Below are 25,629 nucleotides of genomic sequence, written 5' to 3'. Positions count from 1 at the left end.
CAATGTGGCCACCATCATGCATGGTGAGCATGGTCATCCTATGCAGAACGTGCTCGACGCTTGCGTGTAACCTCTCTGGTGAGATGCTGCGCACTTCCAACATGATGCGGTCTTTGAGGTCAGGCAGGGTTTTGACATTCCCCCGATAAACATGCTCCTTCAAGTGTCCCCACAACCAAGAATCACAAGGAGTGAGAGATACGGAGAGCGCGGTGGCCACGATGTAGGAAATGAGTGGCTCAAAATCCTGTCATTGGGAAAATGTGCACGAAGAGCGTTCTTCACAGGATTTGCGATGTGAGGAGGGGCTCCATCCTGCATGAAGGTGATCGTCTGCACACTTACAACTTTTCAGGCAATTCCGTCCATTGGGTCAGCCTGCACACAACTCCAAACACCTGAGGTTATATTATGGCCAACGTGTATTTCCAATTCTTCAAAGACTCCCGCGATAGCTAAGCTTTCCCAAGTTATAATTCTGCCTATGGTAGATTCTGCCCCTCTCAGCAATCCCTCGGACAAGAAGGTGGACTCCCTCCAAAGCGGCCTTCTTAGTGTCTAGCAGCTCCCTGCGGCCTTTCTTTGCTGCATATTGGGTCAGCAAGGTCTGTATTTCTTGGGGCAAACAGCTTCAGAAAGGCCTCTGCATTGGAGTCCCCCTTCAGGACAATCAGCTGCTGGTCCTTAAATCTTGAATGCTTCCACGTACCTGTGCGATGCCTCTCTGCAGGCAGCTCGCTGTTCTGCCAAGGCTGCAGCCAGCGCAATGGCAATCCGCCATATTGTTTGGATTCGATCATGGAATGCTGAAACTACTTCTAAGAATACGATTGTGGCCCTTCCTTTCCCTCAGGACAAACAGGGCTGGCTTTTTAACAAAGTCCTGGAGAAACTCATCTCTGAGGCTATAGGGGCAAGGAGCTCTCTCCTCCCCAGGGGCATTCTAAGCGCCAGTCTCCCTCCTCCAAAATGTTCTCGGCAGTTTTGCTCCTTACGTGGTTCCTTCTCTCGCTCTGGAAAGTAGTCTTCAAAGGACTCCCACTTCAAGAAGCCCTTCTTCAAGACCAGACCTGACTGGCAGTCTTGTACCAAGCCCTTCTCTGTATGAAGGTTTTTCCCCACTCAATGTTTCTTGGGTGGGAAGACGGCTACTTTCCTTCCTGGACATCTGACTTGCCAGTGTCAATGACACCTGGGTCCAAGAGATGGTGTTACTTGGCTACTCCATCGAATTCTCCTCCCTTACTCACAAAGGATTTTTTCCATCCACTTTGTCTTCTCCCACTGCTTGAGCAGCCGCCATTCTACAGGCAAGTCCTCCATGGTCAGGGAGATGAGAAATCTGTATAATTTTGAACAGACACCTTTTAATTTCCAATGATTTACGGAGAGGGACTCTAACCAGGAAAGAATATAGTCAAGTGTTTCGCCAGGTAGATTTCACAACTAAATGTATTTCACTGAATTTCAAAAAAGCCCCTCAGCACTAGGGCTGTTTTTTTTTTTTTTTGAGCAGCCAGGATGGGGGACGGCTGTATGTCTCTGTCAAAGAAGGAAGAGCGAGTGCGATGGTGCAATCTGTTCCAGAAGTTAGATTGAGCATATCGCGTGGGGTTGGTCAGGTATGGCATGTAGTATGGGGCTAGTATTTGTGAGGGGGGGGGGGGGGGGAGATTATGCCCCAGAGTGCAAGCTTGACAGAGACAGGAGGGAGGTCTCTAATTGTCTAGCCAGGGAATCTACAGGGGTTTTTGACACCACCGCTAGGATCAGCTCCAAGACCATTCCCTCAACACCAGAGAACATCTTGCTGTGGCTTCCACACACAGATTTCCAGACATGCAGAGACCTGGCCACCCATCTGCTGACAGCAGCCATTCTCTGCTATGTTCCATTCCCTCATCCTTCTCACAATGGGCTGGCAATGTCAATGACATCTGTAGGATGGAAGAATTGGCACACTAGTACACTATGACACTTGACTATGTATACTAAAACAACTACTGTCAGCCCATACTCACTCCTAATCTACACCTCCGGCCCCCCTGCCTACCCCACCTCCTTGACCTGGCTGCTCTTACTTTCGGCCGTGCAGGAAAAAAAAAAAAAGTGGTACAAACTATCAGTTCAGCATCAGTATCAGTGTACCATTCAGAAAATGTTTTCAGCACAGCAATTATCTTCAAAAATTCAAAGTACACATTTCAGCCATCTGTGCCAGATCTGACCGATGGTGATCTAGAGAGTAAGGGGAAGGATGGACAAAAACCGTGTTCTCTAAGAAGCGCATACCAGAAGTGTGTGAATGACTAACCTGGTCTGCCTCCAGAATATTGGTTAAAATGGTCCCTTTACATATTGTTGACAAATTTGTTGCATGGGCTCCATCCTGTGCCAGATATGCACTACTGTTATTTTCGTTGCTCAGCTCCTATAATAGAGCACAACAACAAAAATAACAGCGCTTGTGTGAACCCAGCTTACAAAGTGCACTTTAAATCAATAGTACTACACGCCTGCTGCTTTCTGGGCCATTTGAGAATTATTTATTGGCAATTCTAAGCCATTATGACAATGTAGTTTATTGGTTATGCCAATTCATTACTACAAAAGATCTGTTTTTCACATAGTTCCAAGTGGTATCAGATGTAAAGACAAAGTTTGCAAATGGAAGAATAAGTTTTATTTAGTCATGAAAAACCTAACAATGTATGGCATTGAACAGCAGTAAACTCTGCAGAAAAAGTAGTGTTTTTTTAATTTGTTTTTTATAAAACGTTCATTCTCCACTTATCACCGGCCATGGTCAGATTCAGAGTTCTTCTTCCCTTTCTTACCACCCTGTAGAAAGAAAATAAATTAGAATGTAAATATGTCAAGTATGCAAGAAGCAAAACAAACCACCATTACACATAAACTAAATATAAATGCAACATGATAGAAGAATATGGTTTTTGTTCCATGTATGAGAGCATGGGGTCTCAAACTTGCAGCCCATGAGGCTGTATTCTGTGGCCGACAGCCTTCTACCCTGTTCTGCTGAACCAGTTGGATCGACAGAACGTAGGAGAAAAGAATCACCTGCCCCGATTCTAAAGGTTCCCAAGCTTGTAGGCTTAAAAACTGTGGCCTACAATCTCGAGGAAGTTTCATTGTGAATAATTACCTCTTTGCTCCAACAGCAACTCCCATTCTGTTCCCCTACCCCAGATATGTTGCTGTGATGTATGTGCTCCTGGAGCAAGGGAATTTGAAAGTATTGCAGCCCATCAACCTCAATTTTTTCTATGTGCAGCCAATTTGCCCAGCCAAGTTTGAGACTCCTGCATTAAAGACTGTCTTCTAAATCCTGAATAAAAACCCTTTAAAACACAATTAAAGGATTTATTAAATTCAGCATTGGAAACGTGGGCACTAGTTTCTGGCTCACTATTAAAAGATCTTACAACAAAAGCAGCACACTAAGAATTTTATAAGTAATAGCAGTATACTGTTGCCCATTTTCCTATAGGTGTTTTGCCCTTGATCTCCAAGCACTTGAATTTATGCAGCCACATATTTAGTGCCAAAGAAAGGAACAAATCCTGATCTGCAAGATCAGAAAAGACTTTAACGGCTCTTTTCCGAACTGAAGTTGTTTGTTCTTATATTTTCCAAAAAATGCTGCATTTCCGCAATATGAGGCCTTAGCCTAAACATTTTTTTTTTTTTGCTGCTATCTTTCCAGTAAACATACCTGGTATTTCAATAGCTCAGCTTGTAAAGCCTTTACTCTAGATCGCTCTTGTTCTAAAGCAGCATGCAGTCCAGTGACCTGGTAAATAAGGGAGGGAGGGGGGGGGGGAGGGGGAAAGAGAAAAAAAATCCATAAAAACAAAGGTTCATCATTGATACTATTTTAGGAAGACAAAAAACTTCAGGTGGCAATATATACAGGCATTTATAGGCAATATTTTGATGTTCTGTATATATTCTGGCAATATTTATATTTTGTACATTCTTGTGAAGAATTGCTTAATTCTCAGGATCCCCAAAGCAAAGTTTGTGCCAGGCAACAAATATGCATACACTCAATGACCAAGAACAATAGAACGTATCCAGATAGAAATGTTGGATTGCTGCAAAACTCTTATGTTTATTAGGCACATATATAAAATGATTATTGCCACAAGAATATATCCCCTGCTGCTCCATTTAAAAAAAAAAAAAAAAAAAAAAAAAAAAAAGTCTCAGGCTACTTTTGGGTAATGTACCTCTTGGAGAGAGATCACGACTATTAGACATATCTCTACATCGCACTCTAAGACATTTAGAATTTTTAAAGGGGACAAGTGACTGGAATGAGAGAAGCAAGATGGTGGTTTTGCTGAGCTGCCTGCCATCGAAGCCATTTTGATCCAACTTTAAGAAGTGGTTACATAAAAACACGCAGAGATGGTGAAAACTCTTTAAATGACCAGACAGAGCAACTTTTGAAAGAATTGTTTCATCATTCAAAGGTGGCCCCTTTGTAAACTCCCATGTGCCTGCCCAGACCATTTCAAGGCACCTATCATGTCCATTGTTTGTCCTGCATTTGACAACCAGCCAGCATCACCTTTGTTTGCTGTGGTGTTGTGAAAGACTAACCAGGGATACTAATTATACATTATTTGGATATTAAAAGAAAAAAAGAACACATCATAACGTACAAGCACAGAGATGTGTCCAGAATTATTTTTCTTTTTGGTGAAAGACAAAATATCTTTAAAGGGGCTCTATCAGCAAAAGTATGCTGTACGAGTCCCACATAAGTGTGAATAGCCTTTAAAAAGGCTATTCAGGCACCGCTAATCTTATTGTTAAACCCCCGCCCGTTTTCAAATAAAACTATAAAAACATATATGTAAATCATACCTTTGCATGCACGCTGGGCGGTCGTGCACGATCCGATGTCATCTTCTGTCCCGCCTTCCTCTTCTTTCAGCCACGTCCTCCTGTCCTGGCTCTTCTCCGCCTTCATCTTCTGTTCTTCCGGCGATTTGTGTTCAAATCCCACGTATGCTCAGTAGCGTTCCCTCCAGAGCGCTACTGCGCACGCGCAGACGCCATTTCTGTTGTAGTTCTAAGTATCCCTTAGAACTACACGAGCATGCGCAATACACTCGCGAACTTCTTCACTCCAGATGAAAACAAGATGAAGGCAGAGAAGAGCCAGGACAGGAGGACGTCGCTGGAAGAAGAAAGAAGAGGAAGGCGGGACCGAAGATGACATTGGATCGTGCACGACTGCCCAGCGTGCATGCAAAGGTATGATTTACATATATGTTTTTATAGTTTTATTTTGAAAACGGGCGAGGGGTTTACAATAAGATTAGCGGTGCCTGAATAGCCTTTTTAAGGGCTATTTACGCATATGTGGGACTTGTACAGCAGAATTTTGCTGATAGAGCCCCTTTAACAACGAACTCAGGTTGCTTAGGATTTGACAAACGTCGGTTAAGTCATGTCCGTGCATGCAATAGTGGGTAAAAGTACGTACCCATATATGGAGGTCTTATGGTAAGCACTTCAATCCTACCTGTGCTATGGAGTGGCACACTGCTCCAACTGCTGATACGATCATTTGTCACTATGGGTCCGATATGAGGGACACTAACAGCTCGGCAATATGTGCAGGATGTCCTACAGTCACGGGTTTCCTTTCATGTCAGAGCATCCAACTGGCATTTTTCAGTAGGGTAATGTTTGCCCACACACAGCAAGATTTTCACAGGAATGTCCCTGCCAGATTGCAACACTTCCTTGGCCTATCTAGTTGGCATATTTATCACCAGTTAAGAGCTCATGGGACCAGCAACTTTCAAGTGTGCAGAATATTCAAACCTAGCTGCAACATTTGCAGGAAACTATACACAACACATAGGCCTCCTCGCCCAACTGTACCTCATCTTTTATCCAGGCTAGAGGTGGCTCAACAGGATACTAAAGCCTCCTTTCAATTAGAGTGGAAGAGTAAGTATACTAGGGGAGCATGTCTAATACGGTCATCACTTACATATACCTTTATCATATTCACACACAGAAAGTGTCATTCATTTCCAACAACAACATTTTTTGGTCAATAGGTGTAAGAGATAAAAGTGATTTATTGTATATCAGTAGGGGTAATTAGCAAGAGATAGTATAGGGACTTATAAGACCATGCATGTCCTGCTAAGAATTCTGAGTAAGGAATATGCAAATCTGACCTCATTGGTGGAAGATGGAGCACATAATATTGTTTGGGGGCACTGTGGAGCATGTAATACTGTGTGGAGTCCACTGCAGAGCATGTAATACTGTCCCAGTATTGTTTACTTGCTGGGTGCTGCACTGCTCGCTCACCGTATTCTTGATAACTGCAAGTGTGGGTACTAAAGGTGTAGCCCTTTCCAGTATCTTGAGATGTCGGTTCAGCGTCAGCAACCGCCACAATCAAGAATTCACTCTAGGAACGGGGTAGGGGCCCCGGACAAAACTTTGCACTCGGGGCACACAAGACTTTAGTTATGCCACTGGCCATCCCTGAATAACTCCTCCAAAAAGAAGAATCCCCCATCTTCAGACAGTTATTTCAAGGCTGTTTCCTCTCATCAATGCAGAGCAGGGTACTGTACTGCTCTTTGGGAGGTCGAGAATTAGTAAAAGCTTATTCACATCTTGTAAAGGAAAACCACATTTTCCATCCATGAAACATTGTCCATGTGTAAGCCCATATTTCTCAGAATGAACTTTGTGAATTTTACTCGCTGCAACAAAGCGAGTTATGATGCAGTATGATGCACAACAAACTATGATGCAGTAAATTCCATTCATTTAGCCATGGCCAGTCAGGAAAATAGAACATACACATGTGAATAAGACATAAGATAGAAGTTCTGCCTTCTGTGTAGTCTTGTCCTTGCTGCAGCTCCTACTGTATGGCTTCCAATAGAGGAAGTTTATGATAAGCAATCACAAAGTTACAATATATTTGTAACAAAGCAGATTAATTATACTGAAAAAGTATAGACGGATACAAGTTCAGCTTCACTTCGTTTCTTATTCTCATCATGTACACTAATGGTTCTAAAGAAAAAACAGGAAACCATACAAAACTAGTAGGAAGTACACAGAGACAGACGGCAATCACATAGTATGCAATATCCCAGTACAAATTTGGGCCTTCTTTAGATACAGATTGGCAAGACTAGTAAAAGAAATACTGGTGGGCTATAATGCTGCATGCGACCTCTGCCTCAACAAAGGTGGCCAATAGTGGTGTATGAAGAATGAAATATTGCATACTACATGATTGCCTTTTACACTTGACCACTTCCTGCAGCTGCCATGTTTGCATTTTCGTTTTTCACTGCCCGCCTTCCAGAAGCCGCAACTTTTTTTCCCCTGTTTAATGAGACATATGAGGGCTTTTGTTTTTTTTGCAGAACTTTGTAATGGTACCATTTAATAATATTCTGGAAGATGTACTGGTAAGCTGTAAAAAAAAATACAGAGCAATGTAAGGAGTCTTTGTGAGACTATGAGAAAACAGTTTGTCCATTTGAATTATTTTTCCCCCCGGTACGATATTCACCATAAGGGAAAAATATTTTTAAGTTTATAGCTTGGGCATTTTTCAGACACAGAGATTCCTAATTTCTATTTTTTTTTTTAATTTTTATATGCTATCTAGGGATAGCGATGATTTGAAATAGATTAGATAGATAGATCACTATATCTATACAAATGAATGGCAGACAAGCCAGTATGGGCATTGATCGCGGGCATAAGTACTGGGTCTCTAGTGTATAACACAGTAGAAACACAGCAGCTATGGCGACTGCTCAGCTCCTGGTCGCTATATTTAGATACCCAAAATCCATCGTACTATAAGTATCCAATCACTAGGGGCTCGAATGCCAGGTCCTCCAGTGATCAGGGGACCAAAAGTCCTCCTAAGGGCTGGGATATTATAAACCAAATCAAAATCATGTTTAATAGAGCATTTTACTTTGAATACGATTAATGCAAATATTTAGATCATGCCCTTTTTAAAGTATAAGGATGTGTTGGATTAACCTGAAGTTCAGCCGGCGGTTTTGTTCAGACCAAATACAGGTGAACCAGAATTGCCATTATAGGCTGGTCTTACACGACCGTAATGCATTTGCGGTCCGCAAGTTGCTGATCAGCAACTTACACTCCGCAGATGTCCGTGACCTGCCCATAGAGTTCTATGGGCGAGTCCGTGCAGTGCCGTGAATTGCGGCCATTGCGGACACGTTCCAAAAAGTGCAGACCTCGGTTGCGGCCCGGCACACCACGGATAAAATATCCGGTGGTGTACGAGGCCGCATTGACTATAATGTGTCCGCAAAAGGTCCGCAATTGAAAACCCTCAATTGCGGACTTAAACTACGGTCGTGTAAGACCAGCCTTACTCTGGGCAACTCCCTGCTTGGGTCTTTTGACTGGCACCAGGGATCACTGAGGCCCAATCACAAGGGTCACGCAGCCTTGTGTCACCTGCATCTATGGGACATGAAGCAGGAAGTCTTTCTGGAGATAAGGAGAGGTGAGTAACACTGTTTTTAATGTTTGATCACTTCCACTGGGCCTTTGCATAACAGTATGATTGCAATTTGGATGAGTTTGGTCAGAATTAATCTGCAGGTAGTACCTCACAAATATTATATTAATTGAGAAACAAACGCATTGGTTTATCCTGGTTGATATTTGGCTTCAGTTATTTAGTCAATTCGATTAATTGCTTAGCCCCAAGTTAGGGTTATTCTTTTAGATGACAGAACTAGCCAAAATAACCATATTATACTTGCTTGTTTTCTTACCTGTAATGTTAATTCATTCTTAATAGTGACCAATTCTTCTACCTGCAGGAGAATTTCAGCTTTGTCTTTCACTAAATTAGAAATAGGAAAAAGAAAACCCAAGGATTAAAAGAGTTCTCTGGGAAATGGGGAAAAAAGTGAAACACATATCTATCAGGCCAAGTACACCGGCACATGACACCTACGTACCCTCTGTTAGATGCAGGAGTTTATTTTCCTATAAGAGTAGGATTATAAAACACATTCTACAATGTAGCTAGTGGAAGTACCATTTTATAGTCCACTGGTAAACAACATATGGGGAAAAAGAATCAATGCTTAAAAAAAAAAAAAAAAAAAAATCCCCAAAACATTCAGATAAGTAATAGTTTCAAAACTAGAATCACAAATGGAGGCTCAAAATACCACTGAACGTGCAGTTTTTTCCCACAGGAAGCTGCTAGTAATCAAACAATTTTCTCTCTGTTTCTTGTCTTACATAAGGTTCAGACTAGCATTCGGCTCTCAGTCGGCCCACGCAGACCTGAAATACGGAGAGACTGTCCGCTTAGATAGCGCTTGCTCCTTGCAGGACTTTTCTCTCTGCCAATTTTAGGCAGAATCTGCGGCGGAGTCTCCTACAGAGACTCCAATACAGATGTGAACCTAGCCTTAATAGAAAGTTGAGGGTTGCTGTTAGTACATCAGGGCACTTGGCGCCTGTAAATCCCCCCACATGACCTCAGGTTTACAAGGGACCTTCTAACAACTCACAGTCTTTGCATAAACTGAGAGAATCTACAAACCCTTACATAAGCAAATCCAACATAAAGTGCACCCAGTGCCGGGGAATTTATACATCAGAACGTACTAAATTTATCCTAGGAAACAAACCTCCAGGGTAACCAGTAGTTATAGGTATCCTGTATACAATATTCACAGCTGTTAGATTAAGTGAGTGATTACAACAAAATTGTCTATACTATAGAGAACTGTAAATTTCTCATTTTGACATATCTTTGTCATACTCCAACCCTGAGTCTGATGAAGGCTTAAAGAGGTATTCCCATAACTCTTGTTCACCAACCTTCAGGCTCTGTGCTCTCTTCTTTTCCTGGATTTCTCAGCACATTGGTGGGCGGGGTTTCACTTGCTATGTTATCTGCTATGTTTGCAGTCAGTAATGAGGGATTGGTTGTACATTCATTACCACAGTATGAAGCTGATGTAGTAGAGCTGGATTTGAGTCAGCTTGCATTACATACAGAGGTAAAGGACTCCTTATCTCAGCCCTTATCAGCCAAATTCAATTAAACCTGCTAAGTGTAAGAGCAGAGTTCAGAAATTCCAGAACTCTCACCTCCCCCCTCCTCTATCTGAGAAGCTCCGTTACTTGTTAGACATAAACAGCCACAAGCTGCTCCCAGCACTCAGCCCCTCCCTCCCTCCTGAGAGCAGGGAGCTACATCACTTGGGAATTGAGCAGATAAGCCCAGTGGCCATAGAAACTGGGTGTAAACAATGAAGTGAATAAATTAAGATAGCGGTCAAACAAAGGAGTTTTGATAGAGCAATGTATTTAGGAAAAGTCTTAAAGCCACATATACTAGCAGTATAGATAGAATCCTTGTTGGGACAACCCCTTTAAGTAGAGCCGAAAACGTTTACTGTTACCACATGTTGAATAAAATTCACTTTGACCAAGCATCTATGACTCAGTAGGATCATCTTGTCAGCATTGAAACAAATATTATCCATGTTTTGCATGTGCAAACAGTAAAGGGGTGTTTGTATGTAGGAATTGGATGCTGAATTTAAGGTGGAATATGCCTCAAAAATCTGTCTCCCATTCATTTCAATGGGAGGCCGTAGCTAATTTTTGCTGCTAGTGGAAAAAATAAGCATACTGCTCGTTCTTCAGACAGATTCCGCCTGAGAACTCCCATTGAAATCAATGGGAGACAGAAAATACACCTTTTCTGTTGGTGTCGAATTTGTCAAAATTAGCTTGTACAGTTTGGTCCTGTCCAATAAAGGCAAAATAGGCAAAGCACTCTTCTCCAAATTCAGCGTCAAAATGTTTGCAAATATAAGTAGTTAAAAATTCTGCAACGTTTTAAAGATTTTCTCTAACTTTCTTAGTAGTAACATCTTTTGTCTTGATCCGTTGCTAATGGATACGAAAGCAAAAGCAGAATTTTCTGTAGTCTGGGACTTGTCAGGAACCCAGCTATGACTTTCTTATTGTAGCCGGGTTATCAGGCAGGGACACTACATGTATCAGGAGATATCCCGGCCACAATAAGGAAACATTGGCTGATTTTCTGACCTTAGAAACTGTGACCACAAGGTATTTAGAAAAAATCTTTAGAACTCTACAAAAATTTTCTTGTAAATTTGGAAAATTGCTGTTAGACTTGAGTGGTATAACCATTTGTCTGAAAAGTACAGTATTTCACGTTTTGAAATTTTTTTTTCCCAAGTTCCACCAAATTTATTATTTTTTTCATAAATAAACGCAAAAAATGTCGACCAAAGTTTAAAACTAGCATGAAGTAAAAGCTGTTACACAAACAATATATCTCAAAATTACTTGGGTAAGTTAAAGCATTCCAAAGTTATTATTACACAAAGTCACGTCAGTATTGAAAAAAAATGGGCTGTGTCTTTAAGAGGTTTAAGTATATATAATTTCCTGCAGACATATTTTACTGTTATACTGCCACCTTTAGGGGCCATTCACACAGTGTTTTGGCGAGAAAAAAAAAAAAAAAAAAAAACTGCATTCAGGAATTGGGAAACTTGCCAATTTCATGTGGATTTTCTGCCTCCTGTTGACTGCGTTGGCTTTTGCAGGCGGAATCCGACTGAAGGAAGCTTTTTTTTTTTCCACTAGCACAAAAAAAACAAACAAACAAAAAAAAGCTAGCAGAACCCATAGAACTCTATGGGGAGGCTTTTTTTCCACATGGATTCTGACACGGATTCAGCGCCAAAATTCTTGCCAAAAAACTCTGTGTGAATGGAGCCTTAGGGATTTAAAAAGGCAAAGACAAGAATGGAAACAAAAAGTTGTCAAAAAGGAATTAAATAATTGCAGCATTTAGTAGAACTACAAACAGTATAAATCCACTTACTTTCACCTTCTTGCAGCATTTTAAGAACTTGTGCATTCCTGGCTTTAACTTCTTTGTATTTTGCCTTTAAAGAAATAATACGAAAAAAAAACAGTGCAACTTAATATCAAAGGTGAAACATTCTGTAGTAATAAAAACACTTAACAATACTTGTACGTACCTCCCACTGCGAAATGATGCTTTTCAGATGCTGTATCTGTGTGTCTTTCTTTTCTAATTCCAGCTTCAATAGCTCTGTTCTTCCATCTTTTAGGACAGGTTCCTGGATATTGAAACATTTAAATCAAGGATTGTATTCTACACTTTTACATTTTAGCATTTAGTACGACTGGAGACAATGGGAAGAAGCTAAAATCCTGCAAACAATATGCGTTATCTGTTGTCTTGTGCACAAATCTCAAGATTTCCTTTATTACCAGGGATGAGGATTTGGTAGGCTCCAACATCAGCTCCTTCATAACCCGCTGAAAGCCATGGACAGTAAAACAGCTCTAACTCACTAAAAAGCCAGTGAGTGAATTCCTATGAAAGTAAATATGTAAAACTATTCATCTAATTAATAGAGATGAGCGAGTAGTATTCAATCGAATATCAAATATCATTATAGTTTATGGGAAAAAACTAGGAATGTTGTTCCGGTTTCCATGGAAACCAAAGTTCGACACATTGGATCCTCCAAGTTCAGGAAGTAGCATGAGGACGAGGAGGTTTTTGAATTGAATTCAATGGAATTTTCCTGCGTGGTATTCAACCAATACGAGTATTCGATCGAATACTATTCGCTCATCTCTACTAATTAGACAATATTACTAATTGTATAATACTATTAAAACTATGTCATTTTATTTTGAAGTCAGTGAATAACTTTTTTTCCCCCCACCTTCATGGCCTTGTTTATAAAGGAAAATATAAACATCACACCCTAAAGTTTAGATTTTTGCTAGCCAAAGCCACAGAAAATAACATTTTCCCGACCTTTTCAGACTCTGGGCACCCCGTTGATCTAATTTTAATTTTAACAGTACAACCTTGTACCCAAGACTAAAACTGGTCCATTCTCAAGACTGGTTAAAGTTTTAGTGACAGGGCACACCATCAATGACTTTATCACTTCTTCTATGGGATGGTACCGTCTACTGATAAACACTCCCACATACCATACTGTAATCAAAGCTTTCCAATACTTCAGGAACAGAGTTTTGTTCTTTTCTTTTTTCTTTAAGAAGTATTTTGGTGACATCATCCTCCAGCTTATTGAAAAAGCCACGATCATGAGGTAATATCAGAGGGGATTTTATATCCTAGACAATTAAGACAAGTAAATGGTTATAATAAAAATGATCTAAAAAGATTAAATGTATACACACACACCCACTCTTCAAGGGTATATTGACACCGTACACAAATATATTTTGAAAAGCTGCTTTGGCAACCATGAACATACCTTTACATATTCAGCAAGTTAGAAATTTAGCCAAAATATCCTTACATATTTTTCATCATATTATTTCAATACAAAGTTGACAGTAAATTTTATTGATATAAACAAAAGAAATGGGGAAATAGCCTCTGAGAAATGTAATACACCCCCAGTTTCAAGCCTGTTCTGCAAAACAGAAATAAAAGATAGGAATAGGAAAACTATGACAAGGTGAATCAGGGAATAAAGACCAAATAGTGAAAAAAGAGCTAGGGACTCTGCTCTCTTAAAAAGAAGGCTACCAAGGCTCTCAGACCTTTACAAACAGATCTTTGTACTTGCAGAGCACTATACAGTTTTGCCAAAAAACAAAACATTTTTAAAAAAATATGTAAGTTAGACTATTGATGCAACAGGGACATTCCTTCACCTGTTGGAGCACTGTCTTTTCCCCTCAACTTCCAAGTGGCTTAAGGCATTGAAACCTTATCTTTTATTCACACAATTTCTTTCTTTCCCTGGACCTGGCATCGCAGCACAGCTTCAACAAGCTCTCCCAAACCTGCCGCATTTGCCATATGGCTGTTCTTCCTCACCAGACGGACAATACGGTTCTTGCATGTTTGTCTCACAATAATACTAAGGAGCATGCGTAGATTTCGGAAAGATTACTAGAGCTGAACTGAAAAGCCACACTACAAGAAAGACCTTTATTCCTTTCAAAATCACTGTTTAGGCCTTCTGCACAGCTAAGTGCATTTACATGATCAGGTTTTGACATTGAAGCCAAAACCAGGTGTTGATCATAATAGGAGAGAAAGTATGGACAAGCTATCCTTTTTCTTTTTTTCTCTCTTCAAAACACTCCTGGTTCTGGTTTCAAAAACTGCATGCCAAATACTGAATGTGTGTTCCTTATGTATATGGTCCCAATTTAGATCAATAGAATGTATAAAGCATATTTGTAGCAATACATGAAAATATAATGTTAATGTAGCCGGATTTCTAAAGTCTGTGAATTTGACTGCAAGAAAACACTTGTCCGTGTTACACTTGTCAAAGTCATACACTTACCTCTGTTTTTTTCACAGACTGTTCTGAAATAGAAAAATAAATAAAATAAATTGTTTATAAACAGTACCAAACAAGTAATTTGTTAGGAAACTCTTAGGCTAGGTCCACATGACTGAATTTGCAGGAAGATTCTGCATGCTCTGTGACCTGTGCAGATCATCAATGTGCTGATAAGGGAGATGACTGCTGCAAAGAAATCTTCAGGAAATAGTGTCAAGATATTTGGTTTAGTGGCCTGAGACAGAACTGCAGAAGCTGGTGCACTGGATGGGAAGCGCATTCAGGCTGCTTCTGATTAAAATGGTTGTGCCAGGAATATGGACTCTTATCCTCTATCCACAGGACAGAGGACAAGTATGCTAATGCTGGGTTCCCCAGTGAACAGGAGGACATGAGAACAAAATTCCCCTTTAAAGCCTCCTTGTGCAAGAAGTTTCCAGTGGTCCACTCACTTCTATGGGTCTGCAGGCACTTGCAAAGATTACAGTACCAGCAACCCCATAAGAAATTAATGAAGTGCCGGTAATACAAGGCGGCTTTTGGGGGACTTTCACTGGGGCCCTGGTGTCCTAATCACTGGGGCCCCGGTGTTAGGGCCTCCAGCAACCAGACACTTTTCCCCTATCCAGAGGACAGGGAGAGTAAGTAATAGGGGTGGAGCTACAATTCTCCGGAACCATGACTATGCATATGTGGATAGGTCATTAGTATATAATATCCATTTAGGACTGTAAAACATTTAAAAAACAGTTATTTTTTGGTAGCACATTCCATTTATAAACCCATTTTCTGATGTGGTGAAACCTAACCTGGTTTTTTTTGTATATTTTTATACATGCTGCATGTAGCCGTTTCTCTGATGACAAGCCTATGAGCCATCAACAGGCTCTTGACTATCATGACAATCGAAACTGAGACGCTATGTTATAATTATCTAAAGCAATAAAGTGGTTACTGGAGAGCGTCTGCTACATAACTTCCAGAGCATGTGCCCTATAGTCCCTGACAAAAGTTCTGTCGCTTATCCATGTTGTGGAATCAAAAGCTTATAAACTGACTTTAAATTCATCCATTGGTTTAAGAAATGGCTCATATGAAAGCTGAAACCCTCCCAAATGTGTTTTTTATTAAGAAAATAAATTGGCTTCACTGCTGAAATATTGATCATTTAATGAACACAGAAAGGTCAGATTTTGGCAAGACAAAAGTTTTGTCGCCCACATAAAGTAATGTGAAAATCAAACCAATAATTCAGTTCAAATACAAAGATATGTTTCTTAACATTGGTGAATGAAGTTGTGGTGCTATTAGAGCCATATTTAATATTTTGTGTGACTTCCATGAGCTTGAAGGACGGCATCCATGCGTTTCAACAATGATTCATACAATTTATTGATGAAGTCATCAGTAATAGCTGATGACTTAGCAAGTCGCTCACCTTCTGACTGGAAGTCTTTTAGAGATACTGTGAGAGGCTTGTCTTTCCCTTGGTGGTTCTTTCGTTTATCCTTTTTGTTTGCTCTTTTAGACTGAGGTGACACATTTTCCCCACTGTCATTTTCCTTTAATACATAACAAAGGCATATTATTTAAGGATTAAAATATTTCCTGATGGCCCAAATAACCCCTCAAGATGCCACAATCAGAGGTTCACCACTGTATGCTGACAGAGCATGACACAATAATAACTTGTCTTTACAAAGATCAACGTGACCAGAATAGTCCTTATAAAATTTCCTACCCACTTAAGCAGGGTTCACACTACCGTTGGATTCCGTTATGAAGGTGTCGGTTTAAAAGAAAAAAAAACAAAACAGACACCTATCATAACATACATAAACTGACACTAACTGATGTTAACTGATATTAATGTGTCCGTTTTATAACTGATGCATTTAATGAATCAGTTAAAAAAAACGGACACATTAGTATCAGTTAGGACTCGTTCACATCTGCGCCCAGTCTCCGTTTATACAGGTTTCCGTTTCCTGCCCAGTTTCACAGAACATTTGTTACACCTGCTTGAAACTAGGTAACACCTCGTAGTGTAAGGGCTCGTTCACATCTGCGCCCAGGGTCTCCGCTTTCGGAAACCTACAGGCATTTTTCAAACCCATTCATTTGAATGGGTTTGAAAAGTGTCTGGCCGTGAGCGTTTTATGCTCTGTGGCGAAACCAGTTTTTTTTAACCGGACACAAAGTCGGACATGCAGTACTTTTGTCCAGTTTAAAAAAAACAAACAAAAAAAAAAAAAAAAACGGTTTTGCAGCGGAGAGCATAAAACGCTCACGGCTGGACCCGGTCTGACGTTTTCTTTTTTATACTGTCCGTTTTTTTCTTTCTGAGCATGCACATAAAATAAACGGACACAAAATAACAGACAGTAACTGATGGCTATCAGTTACTGTCCGTTATATGTCTGTTGCCCATAGACATGGTTGTAAATGGACACAAGATAAAATCCCATTGAAATGAATGTATATTGCAAACAGACCAGCTACTGTCCAGAGACAGTACAGACAATAGCAACGGACACTGCTGAGCGGACACCAACGGTAGTATGAACGCCCCCTTAATCGCACACTTCATTGTATATTACTTGTTTTTAGAAAACAATATCCAATTAAAACCAAAAAGGAAGCATCCAAGACATGAACACTGCAATGTAGGATTCTGTTAAAGCGTAACTAGACTTTAGGACATTTGGATCATTTCTGTGAAATCCTGGATTTTTCACTCTTCCTCTTGCTCCTGTATTGAAAACTTTTACTGCATCTCACTGAATGTTACTGAGTATAGGTATATGGGCTGTATAGTAGAGAAAATGAATTCGGATGGGGGGGGGGGTCACTTCAAACAGTTATATCTCGGACATTATAAAACATACAAAGTTGATGTGACAATAAGGCTAGATATCACTTGTTGAAAACACACGGTCTGAATTAGGATATTCATATGCAGCTGTATAATATATATATGACATAAAAATCCCAATCCTGCCTGCGTATTCAATCAGATCAGTGATATCGTTTTATAATGTGCGAGATAAGTGACCCTCCCCCACTCTCATTCTCTACAAACTACACAGCGCCGTACACAGTAACATTTAGTATGAGACAGAAACAACTCTAAATATAGAAGGGAAAGAGTAAAAAAAAAAAATATTATGGATTTTACAGAAATGATCTAAAATTTGTTAATATACTATATTACACAGTTAGTTAATGACATAAATATTGCCAGAAAATCAAAAGTCGTCTGATAGTTTAATTCCATGTTAAAAGTTGCTCTAATTGTTAAAATGGTTACATTAACTATATTCCCCACATGGTGCTCTTGCAGCATATTTAGTCCCCCACTGAACAGCAGGTCATAAATCACGTGTCATATTGGTGCGGTACTAATCCAAGCTAATGAGCCTGTACTGCTGTGCCGCAATGTAAATTGTTGATATTGCACATGCACATACTCTCTTTGTGACTCTTGGGGCATCACAGGATTTATAGTTTCCAGCCTATGTCTGACACTGCTATCACACCCCACTAACGTCAACCTAGAAGCAACACAGTGACAGAGTGCAGGGACTGGCAAATTTTGCAAAGAAGTTGCATTTTCTACATCTACTAACACTAGTTAAACACTAGTAAAAGCTGTAGATAGATATTTTTGGGAGCCTCGAAAGTATTTTATTGTGATAGTGGTACAAGGTTCAGAGAAGATAAGTATGCTCTGTGCTTTTACCATTTTAACAAGAAGTGCTAGATCTGTGACCCAGATACCTTCTACTTGCTTGTTCTCTGAATCAGGCCCCATCTGGGTCTGTAATATGGAATCTGAAGCTGGCCATATTTTGAATAATATAGTTTCCTGCTGTTCTAGATTACCATACAACAACATACCTTTTTCAGTTCTTCATACTCCAGCTTGCTTAGCATTAAGGCTTTTTCCAGGTCTGCTTCATACATATCAGATGTAATCTAAAAGGAAAAGAAATAAGGTAGCAGACATCCAGTATTATAGGTGGACTCTTCAGCTGCATTTTTAAAAGGTGGGAGAGATATATTTATATAGCCATCTTAAAAAACAAAAAAGCAAAATTTACTTAAAGCTGGGAATATGATAAAATGAAAATTTTACCTATATTCAACTAGTACATCCCCTGCCAACTGTGACAGCTACTGCCGATCACTGGCCTCAGTGGTGATGTCTGGAGGTCAGAGAATGGCTGCAGCTGTCACACGCACATCTATAGCAAGTCATTGCTGCAGGACAAGTAAACGTAGACCAGTAAGGATCACCAGATTGGAAGCAATGTAGCAGAGGGGAATGTAACATACAACTTATATTATTTAGCATATTCCTAACTGTTATTATACATATTATTAAAAAAAAAAATACAGTTTACAAGTCAGTTTGACCCATTATCTCCTATTTTATGCATGTAGTGTATTAATTTAACTTCCTCAATTATGGAAATGCTGTCATTATGGTATGTGCTATATATTGTAAGTGTCCTACTTTACCACACTAATACTGTACAATAAGTGATATTAAAACAAGCTACAACTTATGAACATCTGATAAAAATATAGTCACACAATGAAATCACACTTTCTTATACCACTTTTACTAGAAAAAGTAATTTTCTATATTGTACAGAATTTGTCACATTCATGTTAAGGTACCTGCTCATCTTTTTGCCGCCACTGCTGCCAATCTTCTTCCTGAGCATCTTTAGGTAAACCGTGTACTGCAGAGTCCTGCTGAGATCCAACACTTATGTGTGAAGATTTTTGTGGAATTTTCTTAAAGGCAAGATTCCTGAGCTGTGAAAAAAATTGACAATATCAGACTTTTCTTACTAGAGGCTGTGGGGAAATCACTCAGGTAGATGCTTGTAGCAGAGCAGGAAACAGGGACACAGACACTGGATTGAACACAAGTTCAGGCTTTATTCACTTGTCGCACATACACTGCTTTTGCAAAGCCACAGGATAAACAAAACAAAACCCTTATCAGCTGAGAAACTAACTTAAATGTAAGGAAACTTTTCCCTGACTATACAGGAGACTGGCTACCAGTCTCCCACCTTGGCAACAACAACGGATGGCACAGTACCTACTTTGGAGGTCTGTTCTGGACAGTTCAACTCTGATAGTGTGGTGCCACACTCCTAGTCTTCACACACAGACTGTTATTAGGGCCTGATTACCCAGCTGACCTCCCTGGTGTGGGTCTTTACCATACACCCTTTAGCTGCCTGGTGGGGATATACCTGTCTTCCCAGACCACACCCTTCACTCTCTCACAAGGCATATTTACAATATACAACAAGACAGTTTTATTTATTTTTAGTTGTAAAACCCTGCACCAGAAATCTGTGTCTGACCATCAGATTTTTTGATGTGAATTTGCAGTTTGATATGCTGTAGATCTGGTAGGTGTGGTAGCCGGCTACTGTTTCCATATCAATAAGTACCATGTGACTTATTGACACAGAATTCCAATCTGTGCAAAGAAAAAAAGAATCTACAGCAGTATGAACACCAAATCGATTCCCATTGCACCATACAGTTCCTTTATAATGCCCCAAGAGGGTTGTAATAGACAGTCTGCACAATGAAACTGTAGTTATTGGAGTTGTGTTGGTGACAACAGCTGATCATGCAGCAACTACTTGAATTTTACAAAGTAACGTGGATAAGAAAAAAAAAAAAAAAAAACCTTTATTTGAGAAAGATAAGTAAATTTTTTTGTGCAGAAATATAACAAGAACAATTTGACCACCGCACCAGAAATTACCTCATTAGCCTCACTCTGTTGCTGTTCCTTCTTTTTTCTCCTTTTCTCCCGTTTTTTCTCATTTGTATTGTTTTTTCCACCAGCAGCAGAACCACGCAGTTTTCCTGCACTTCGACTGCCCTTTGTCTTTTCAGAATCAGAATCACTGCTGCTGTCTACTTTCAGAAGGGCAAAGCGGGAAGCAGTGGTGGGGACCAAACTCACCACAGCTGAAGCCATTGCAAAAAAGGATAGCCACTTCCTTTTATTATAAAAATCTAAGTAAAAACCAAAAAAAGTGAATTAAAATTTCCAAAACGGCAATCATATCACAATCTAAAACGCCACTGTAAGTATAAAAGAAATGTAAATTATTTTGTATATGTTCTCTGCTTTTCTTATTAGGTAAATACCATGAATGAAAGGAATTTAACATGTTGCAGGTGATAATGGGGAAAAATAGTAAATTACTTGTAAATTTGGTTATTTTTGCCTGTAGACATACTATTTGCCTGCTTATTGTTTGACCTTTATGAGGGTCATTATTCCTTTTTTGTTTTGCTAATGGAGAAGTCTTAGGCTACAGCTATATGGCAACATGTGAACACAACAAGATCCCAAAGTACTTTCAAATTTGAATTTTATTAGTTTACATACAAAATGAAGGAAGAACATGGGAAAGGGAGCTATGAAAAAAATACAATGTACATAAATACTTTGTTCTTCAAATTTAGTCCATAATGAATTCAGGTTTTTGGTGAAAAGGAGTGTCACAGTTATCTCACTATTCATAATGATAGATTTGCTTAGTTTCTATACAAGTAAAGACTAAAGCAGCAGTCACACGGCTGTATTAAAATTAATGCATTCCTGTGCGCCTAGTCATTTTTATTTTTTTTTAAGCAATTAACCAAGGAGCCTAAAGGGCTATGTGCCCACTATCAGATATTTTTTACCTTGTTGACAGAGCTATGTGAGGGCTCTTTTTTTTGCAGGACAAATTGTAATTTTTCTTCTACATATCATTATCTGGTATGTAAGTTTTTGATGACTTTTTATTTTTTTTTTCCCAGAGAGGCAAGGTGACCAAAACATATTAATTAGTGCCATTCAATTCTTTTTTACGGCATTCATCTTGTGGAAGAAATTACATTATTTTTGGATAGTTCGGACCTATACGAATACAGTGATACCTAAAACGTTAAGTAATGCAAACGAAAATATAAATTATTTTTTTAAACTGTTTATAAAAAAAAAAACAAAAAAAACAAAACACAAAATAGGGCATTTGAACCAATGATGGCTTCTATTGCAGTGTACAGTACATTCACTGGCAAGGCAGCTGGCAGACTGTTAATTGGCCTCCTCACAGGTACCATACCAGGGGATGAAAGAAGGGGCAACTAGAAGCAGTGATCGCCATTGACCATAGCATCTGAGGCCCGGTTCACATCTACATATGGGCCACTCCATTCCCCTCTGCACATGAAAAATGCAGAGAGAAAGTCCTGCAAGCAGCACTTTTCTCTCCGCATTTTTCGTGCAGAAACTGCACGGCCCCCGTTATAGTCTGAGTGGTCCACGGGTTTACTGAGGCATCCACTTTTTTTTTTTTTTTTTTTAAAAAAAAGCAGAATAGGTTTCCGTTCGGGTGTCAAGAAGCGGACCCCCTGAACGGAAACCCATGTGCAGATGTGTACGGGCTTAAGGGATAAATCACGTTAGTCAGTTAAATTCACTGACGGGTAATTTACTCAATTATTAACTGTCACAGAAAGAGTAAATTTAAAACATAACTTTTAATTAAAATTAAAAGTTATGTTTTAAATGTACTCTTTCTGTGACAACGTTAGTCAGTTAGTAACGAGTCCGGACTGCATAATACACCTGGAACTCAAAAGTGATGTAGCAGGCATACAGTGTGTAAATGGTACAATCTAAAAATACAACTAGTTACACAAAAAAACAGGGCCTCATGATATTAGGTCAACAGAGAAATAAAAAAAAGGGTTTTAAAATGTTAAGTTAGAAAACAAAACAAGCCGGTTTCTAAAGTCTATAACATGCAGCATCCTTAAAGGATTAAACTTAGTTGGACAGACAAATATTATTTTACAATTCACAGTAGTAAACCATTTACTCACCCAACAAAATGAAACGAAAATCAATTTATATTGGTGGTGACTGAAAAGCTCACTGACAAGTTTCCAATCTAAAAAAGAACACAATAAAAGAACACAACTGTGACATACAGAACAAGAAGATTATGAAGCAGATATAACTTCCACCCCAGGGTAAGGGTCAGTTCACACAGAGTTTTTTTGTGGGTGGAATTTGAAGCAGAATCCTCCTCAAAGAACACCTGCCATTCATTACGTTACGCTCTGCTCATTCTGAACGTAAAACTCGTTCAGAATGAGCACGTAAAAAACAGATTCCATTGATTTCTATGGGTGCCAGCATACGTGCACTCCCCATTGAAATCAATGGGAGGCTTTTTTTCCTATTGCTTTCAATGTGATACGCGCGTATGCCGGCACCCATAGAAATCAATGGGATCTGGTTTTTACACGTTCATTTTGAACGAGTTTTACGTTCAGAATGAGCGGAGCGTAACTCCATGTGCAGGCTCCCTAATAGCGATATAAGGTCCTCTTTCACATCTGTCATAATACCATTATTTTGAATGGACACTAAAGTCCTACATCCTGTAGTATTATGTCCACTTTAAGGCTAAGGCCCCACGTGCCGGAACCGCCACTCTAAAGTGCTGCGTGAACAACCCCGGCGTGAACGCACTGCGGTTCCTCCCGCAGCGCTTTGAACAGAAAGCTCACGGAGTTTTCCTCTACGGACTTTCTGTTATAATTATATCTATGGGAAAGCCACTGGCGTTTCTGTAAATATAACTGACATGCTGCGATTTTCAAATCCGCAAAGGTTTTGGAAGTCGCAGCGTGTCTACGCTGCAATTATTTCAGCAAAGTGGGAATCCCATCCTCTGTAAGTACTGTAAAACCCTGTGATTTTTCCTATGGTGTTTCCGCCACGGCCAAATCGCAGCGTTTCAGCCTAAGAGAACAAAAAAAAAAAAAAGGACATGTGCAGTATTTAGTGAAAATGGAAACTGACGGATCAGTGGGATTTTTAACGAATTTACAACAGATCTGTTAGTGTACGTTGCTAACATTTTGTACAGATGCTCACAATGCCCCCCTTATGCTAAACCTGCATGCCAAGAAGGGACTAATTTCATAACAATCCAGTGGCCTTAGCCCCCACTTCACTTCAATGGGGATTCCATTCCAATGTCATGGAGCAGGACAGGATCTGCCCAATGTCTGCCCAGTTAGTGAGGGCACTGCCTAGAATGGGGGGACATGACGCCTGGAAGAAGGACTGAGGGTAGGGGAGTATGGCTTTATTTTAGGCCACCCCTTGGGGTTTTCAGTTTGCCTGGAAAACCCACACTAATTTTGAGCTAACCCGGCTTCGGTAGTCAGATGGTTAATGTGACATCATCTCTGCAGGTAAACAGCAGTAGGGAGCACCAGACTGGCAGGGCGGGATCCATCGGGTAACTTCTAGTTTTGGTATCTTATAACACTGGCTTTACCTCATGTTTTTGTCATATCAAACTACTCCTGTAACCATCCAGGTTATAACCCAGCTTTTCTAGAACCCTGACCACTTAGAAGGAGGTGGATGTATCACTACATGATGAGGCAGATCACAGTGCTGGGTGACAACCTCTCTAATAGCTGCCAGTATGCCAGAAGAGAAGGACTCTTTATTAAGCAGGACTATGTTACTGCCTCTGCCGGAGCTCGGGCTCCATGTAAAATCCGAGCTCTTCACAAATCTCTGCCCACATAGTGTGATGGCGCCCGACTGTGAGCTGCAGAACTAACAACTGTCAGAACTGGAGCAAAGGCCTCACACGGAGCGAGAACAACGTACACAGCCCGGTGTACAGCCCAGCGGGAGCTACGGGGACTGCGGCGTCCCGAGCACACAACCCCCTGTGTGTTATTCCTGGAGTGTACCTGATGTCCCACTAGGCTCTGACGTCAGCGCCGGTACTTGACTCCGTGATGAGGCAATACCCGCTAAGGTAACCAAGACACCGTCCACACACCTGCTCTCAGCAGCTGCACACACTACGGAGGCCTGCTGCGGGCAAAAAGAAGAATGCGTCTGGCAAGCTCCGCCCACCTGGTCAGCAGAGGCAGCAGCAGCAGAGGCTGGCTAGAGACTGCTGGGAGGGAGCCGCAGATTACACAGTCGGTATCCGAATACACCGCAAGCAGTAGATTAAATAATAATGAATAATATGAACAGAACGAGAGCCCGTGACCAATATCCTAATGTATAGGAGTAGAAGACTGTGGTAAAACCCCACAATGGGGGAGATTGTTCTAAAAGGTCATTTATACAGCTGTGCCATGGCGTCACTTATTAAGACTGGCATAGTCATTGTGCAGAACATTTGTGAACATGGAGAACAGTGTGCTGCAGAGATGGTACACCCCAAATTACTAAGGTCACTTTTCAGGATGGGGGACACACCTTTTTCTCACCTGTGTCAGAACCAAAATGGACATGCCATCATGCTGGCTCTACCCACACACACTTTTCTTTTTTTTTCTATAAAGAGGGTTGTCCAGACAAAAAACTTTTTTTCTTTTTTTTTTTGTAAAAAAAATAAATAAAATCCTACTCTTCTTTCTCCAGTGCTCCAGTTCCTCCCAGCGCACTCTGTTGCTGATGGTCTGTTGAGGTGTTCTGGCGGAAGTCCCTGCTGCTGGTGGCCGTTGAACAACACGTGATGTCACTACTTGTGAAATCCTATGTCCCTTCTTGAAGCCACCGATTGGTCTTACGCCGGGTCCGGCTGTGTGCGCCGGTGAGCGTTTTATGCTCTCCGCCGCGAAACCGTTTTTTTTAAAACCGGACACAAGGTACTGCATGTCCGATTTAAAAAAAAAAAACGGCCGGACATCTTTCAAACCCATTCAAATGAATGGGTATGAAAGAGTCCTGCAGGTTTCCATCTCCTGCTCAGTTTTGTGCAGGAAACGGAAACCTGCAGAATGGAGACCGGACGCAGATGTGAACGAGCCCTAAGTGGTCAATGGATCCACTGAGGCCAATCAGTAGATTCAGCAAGAGATCTGGACATCACAACTGGTGAGGAGTTTCAGGTCAAGTAGACACCAGAGCTTCAGGACCCCATCGCGCATGTCTATCAGCCATTTTCTGTGGGCCAATCGGGAGAGGCCTAATGAAAATGGCCGACAGACATGTGCAGTCAGCGCTTTTGGACCTGGAGAACAGGAGCACGAAAGAAGAGGCGGGAGGCAGAGAAGAAGAGGCCATCGCCGG

General features: G+C 40.5%; 1 protein-coding gene across 3 annotated transcripts; it reads right to left on the bottom strand.

The window, feature by feature from the left end:
* Nucleotides 1-2,667: 2,667 nt before the first annotated feature.
* On the bottom strand, nt 2,668-24,406 carry GKAP1 (G kinase anchoring protein 1). 3 transcript variants are annotated; one of them, XM_075277976.1, is made up of 13 exons: nt 24,291-24,406; nt 22,389-22,456; nt 20,266-20,522; nt 19,149-19,289; nt 18,363-18,440; nt 15,901-16,024; nt 14,463-14,485; nt 13,126-13,269; nt 12,129-12,230; nt 11,969-12,032; nt 8,853-8,923; nt 3,737-3,814; nt 2,668-2,841 (listed from the first exon to the last, which is right to left on the bottom strand). In XM_075277976.1, the coding sequence occupies exons 3-13, from the start codon at nt 20,482-20,484 to the stop codon at nt 2,794-2,796; spliced, it is 1,092 nt and encodes a 363-aa protein (XP_075134077.1). In that variant the 5' UTR covers nt 20,485-20,522; nt 22,389-22,456; nt 24,291-24,406; the 3' UTR covers nt 2,668-2,793. The 3 variants fall into 3 exon arrangements, with proteins under 3 accessions (XP_075134077.1, XP_075134085.1, XP_075134093.1); XM_075277984.1 differs by having other exon boundaries at nt 20,266-20,506; XM_075277992.1 differs by lacking the exon at nt 22,389-22,456 and having other exon boundaries at nt 20,266-20,506.
* Nucleotides 24,407-25,629: the final 1,223 nt, after the last annotated feature.

The sequence above is a fragment of the Leptodactylus fuscus genome, chromosome 1 (assembly GCF_031893055.1).
Source record: "Leptodactylus fuscus isolate aLepFus1 chromosome 1, aLepFus1.hap2, whole genome shotgun sequence".
Classification (NCBI taxonomy): domain Eukaryota; kingdom Metazoa; phylum Chordata; class Amphibia; order Anura; family Leptodactylidae; genus Leptodactylus; species Leptodactylus fuscus.
The sequence above is the reverse complement of the archived record's forward strand: the minus strand, read 5'-3'. Positions and strand labels throughout refer to the sequence as shown.

Excerpts from the sequence above, each read along its gene's own strand:
- GKAP1 (XM_075277976.1), bottom strand. The coding sequence starts at position 20,484 with ATGGCTTCAGCTGTGGTGAGTTTGGTCCCCACCACTGCTTCCCGCTTT. Across the intron at positions 13,270-14,462 it reads AGTCTGTGAAAAAAACAGAG|GATATAAAATCCCCTCTGAT; the intron begins GTAAGTGTATGA and ends TTAATTGTCTAG. Across the intron at positions 3,815-8,852 it reads AGAATGAATTAACATTACAG|GTCACTGGACTGCATGCTGC; the intron begins GTAAGAAAACAA and ends CTTATTTACCAG.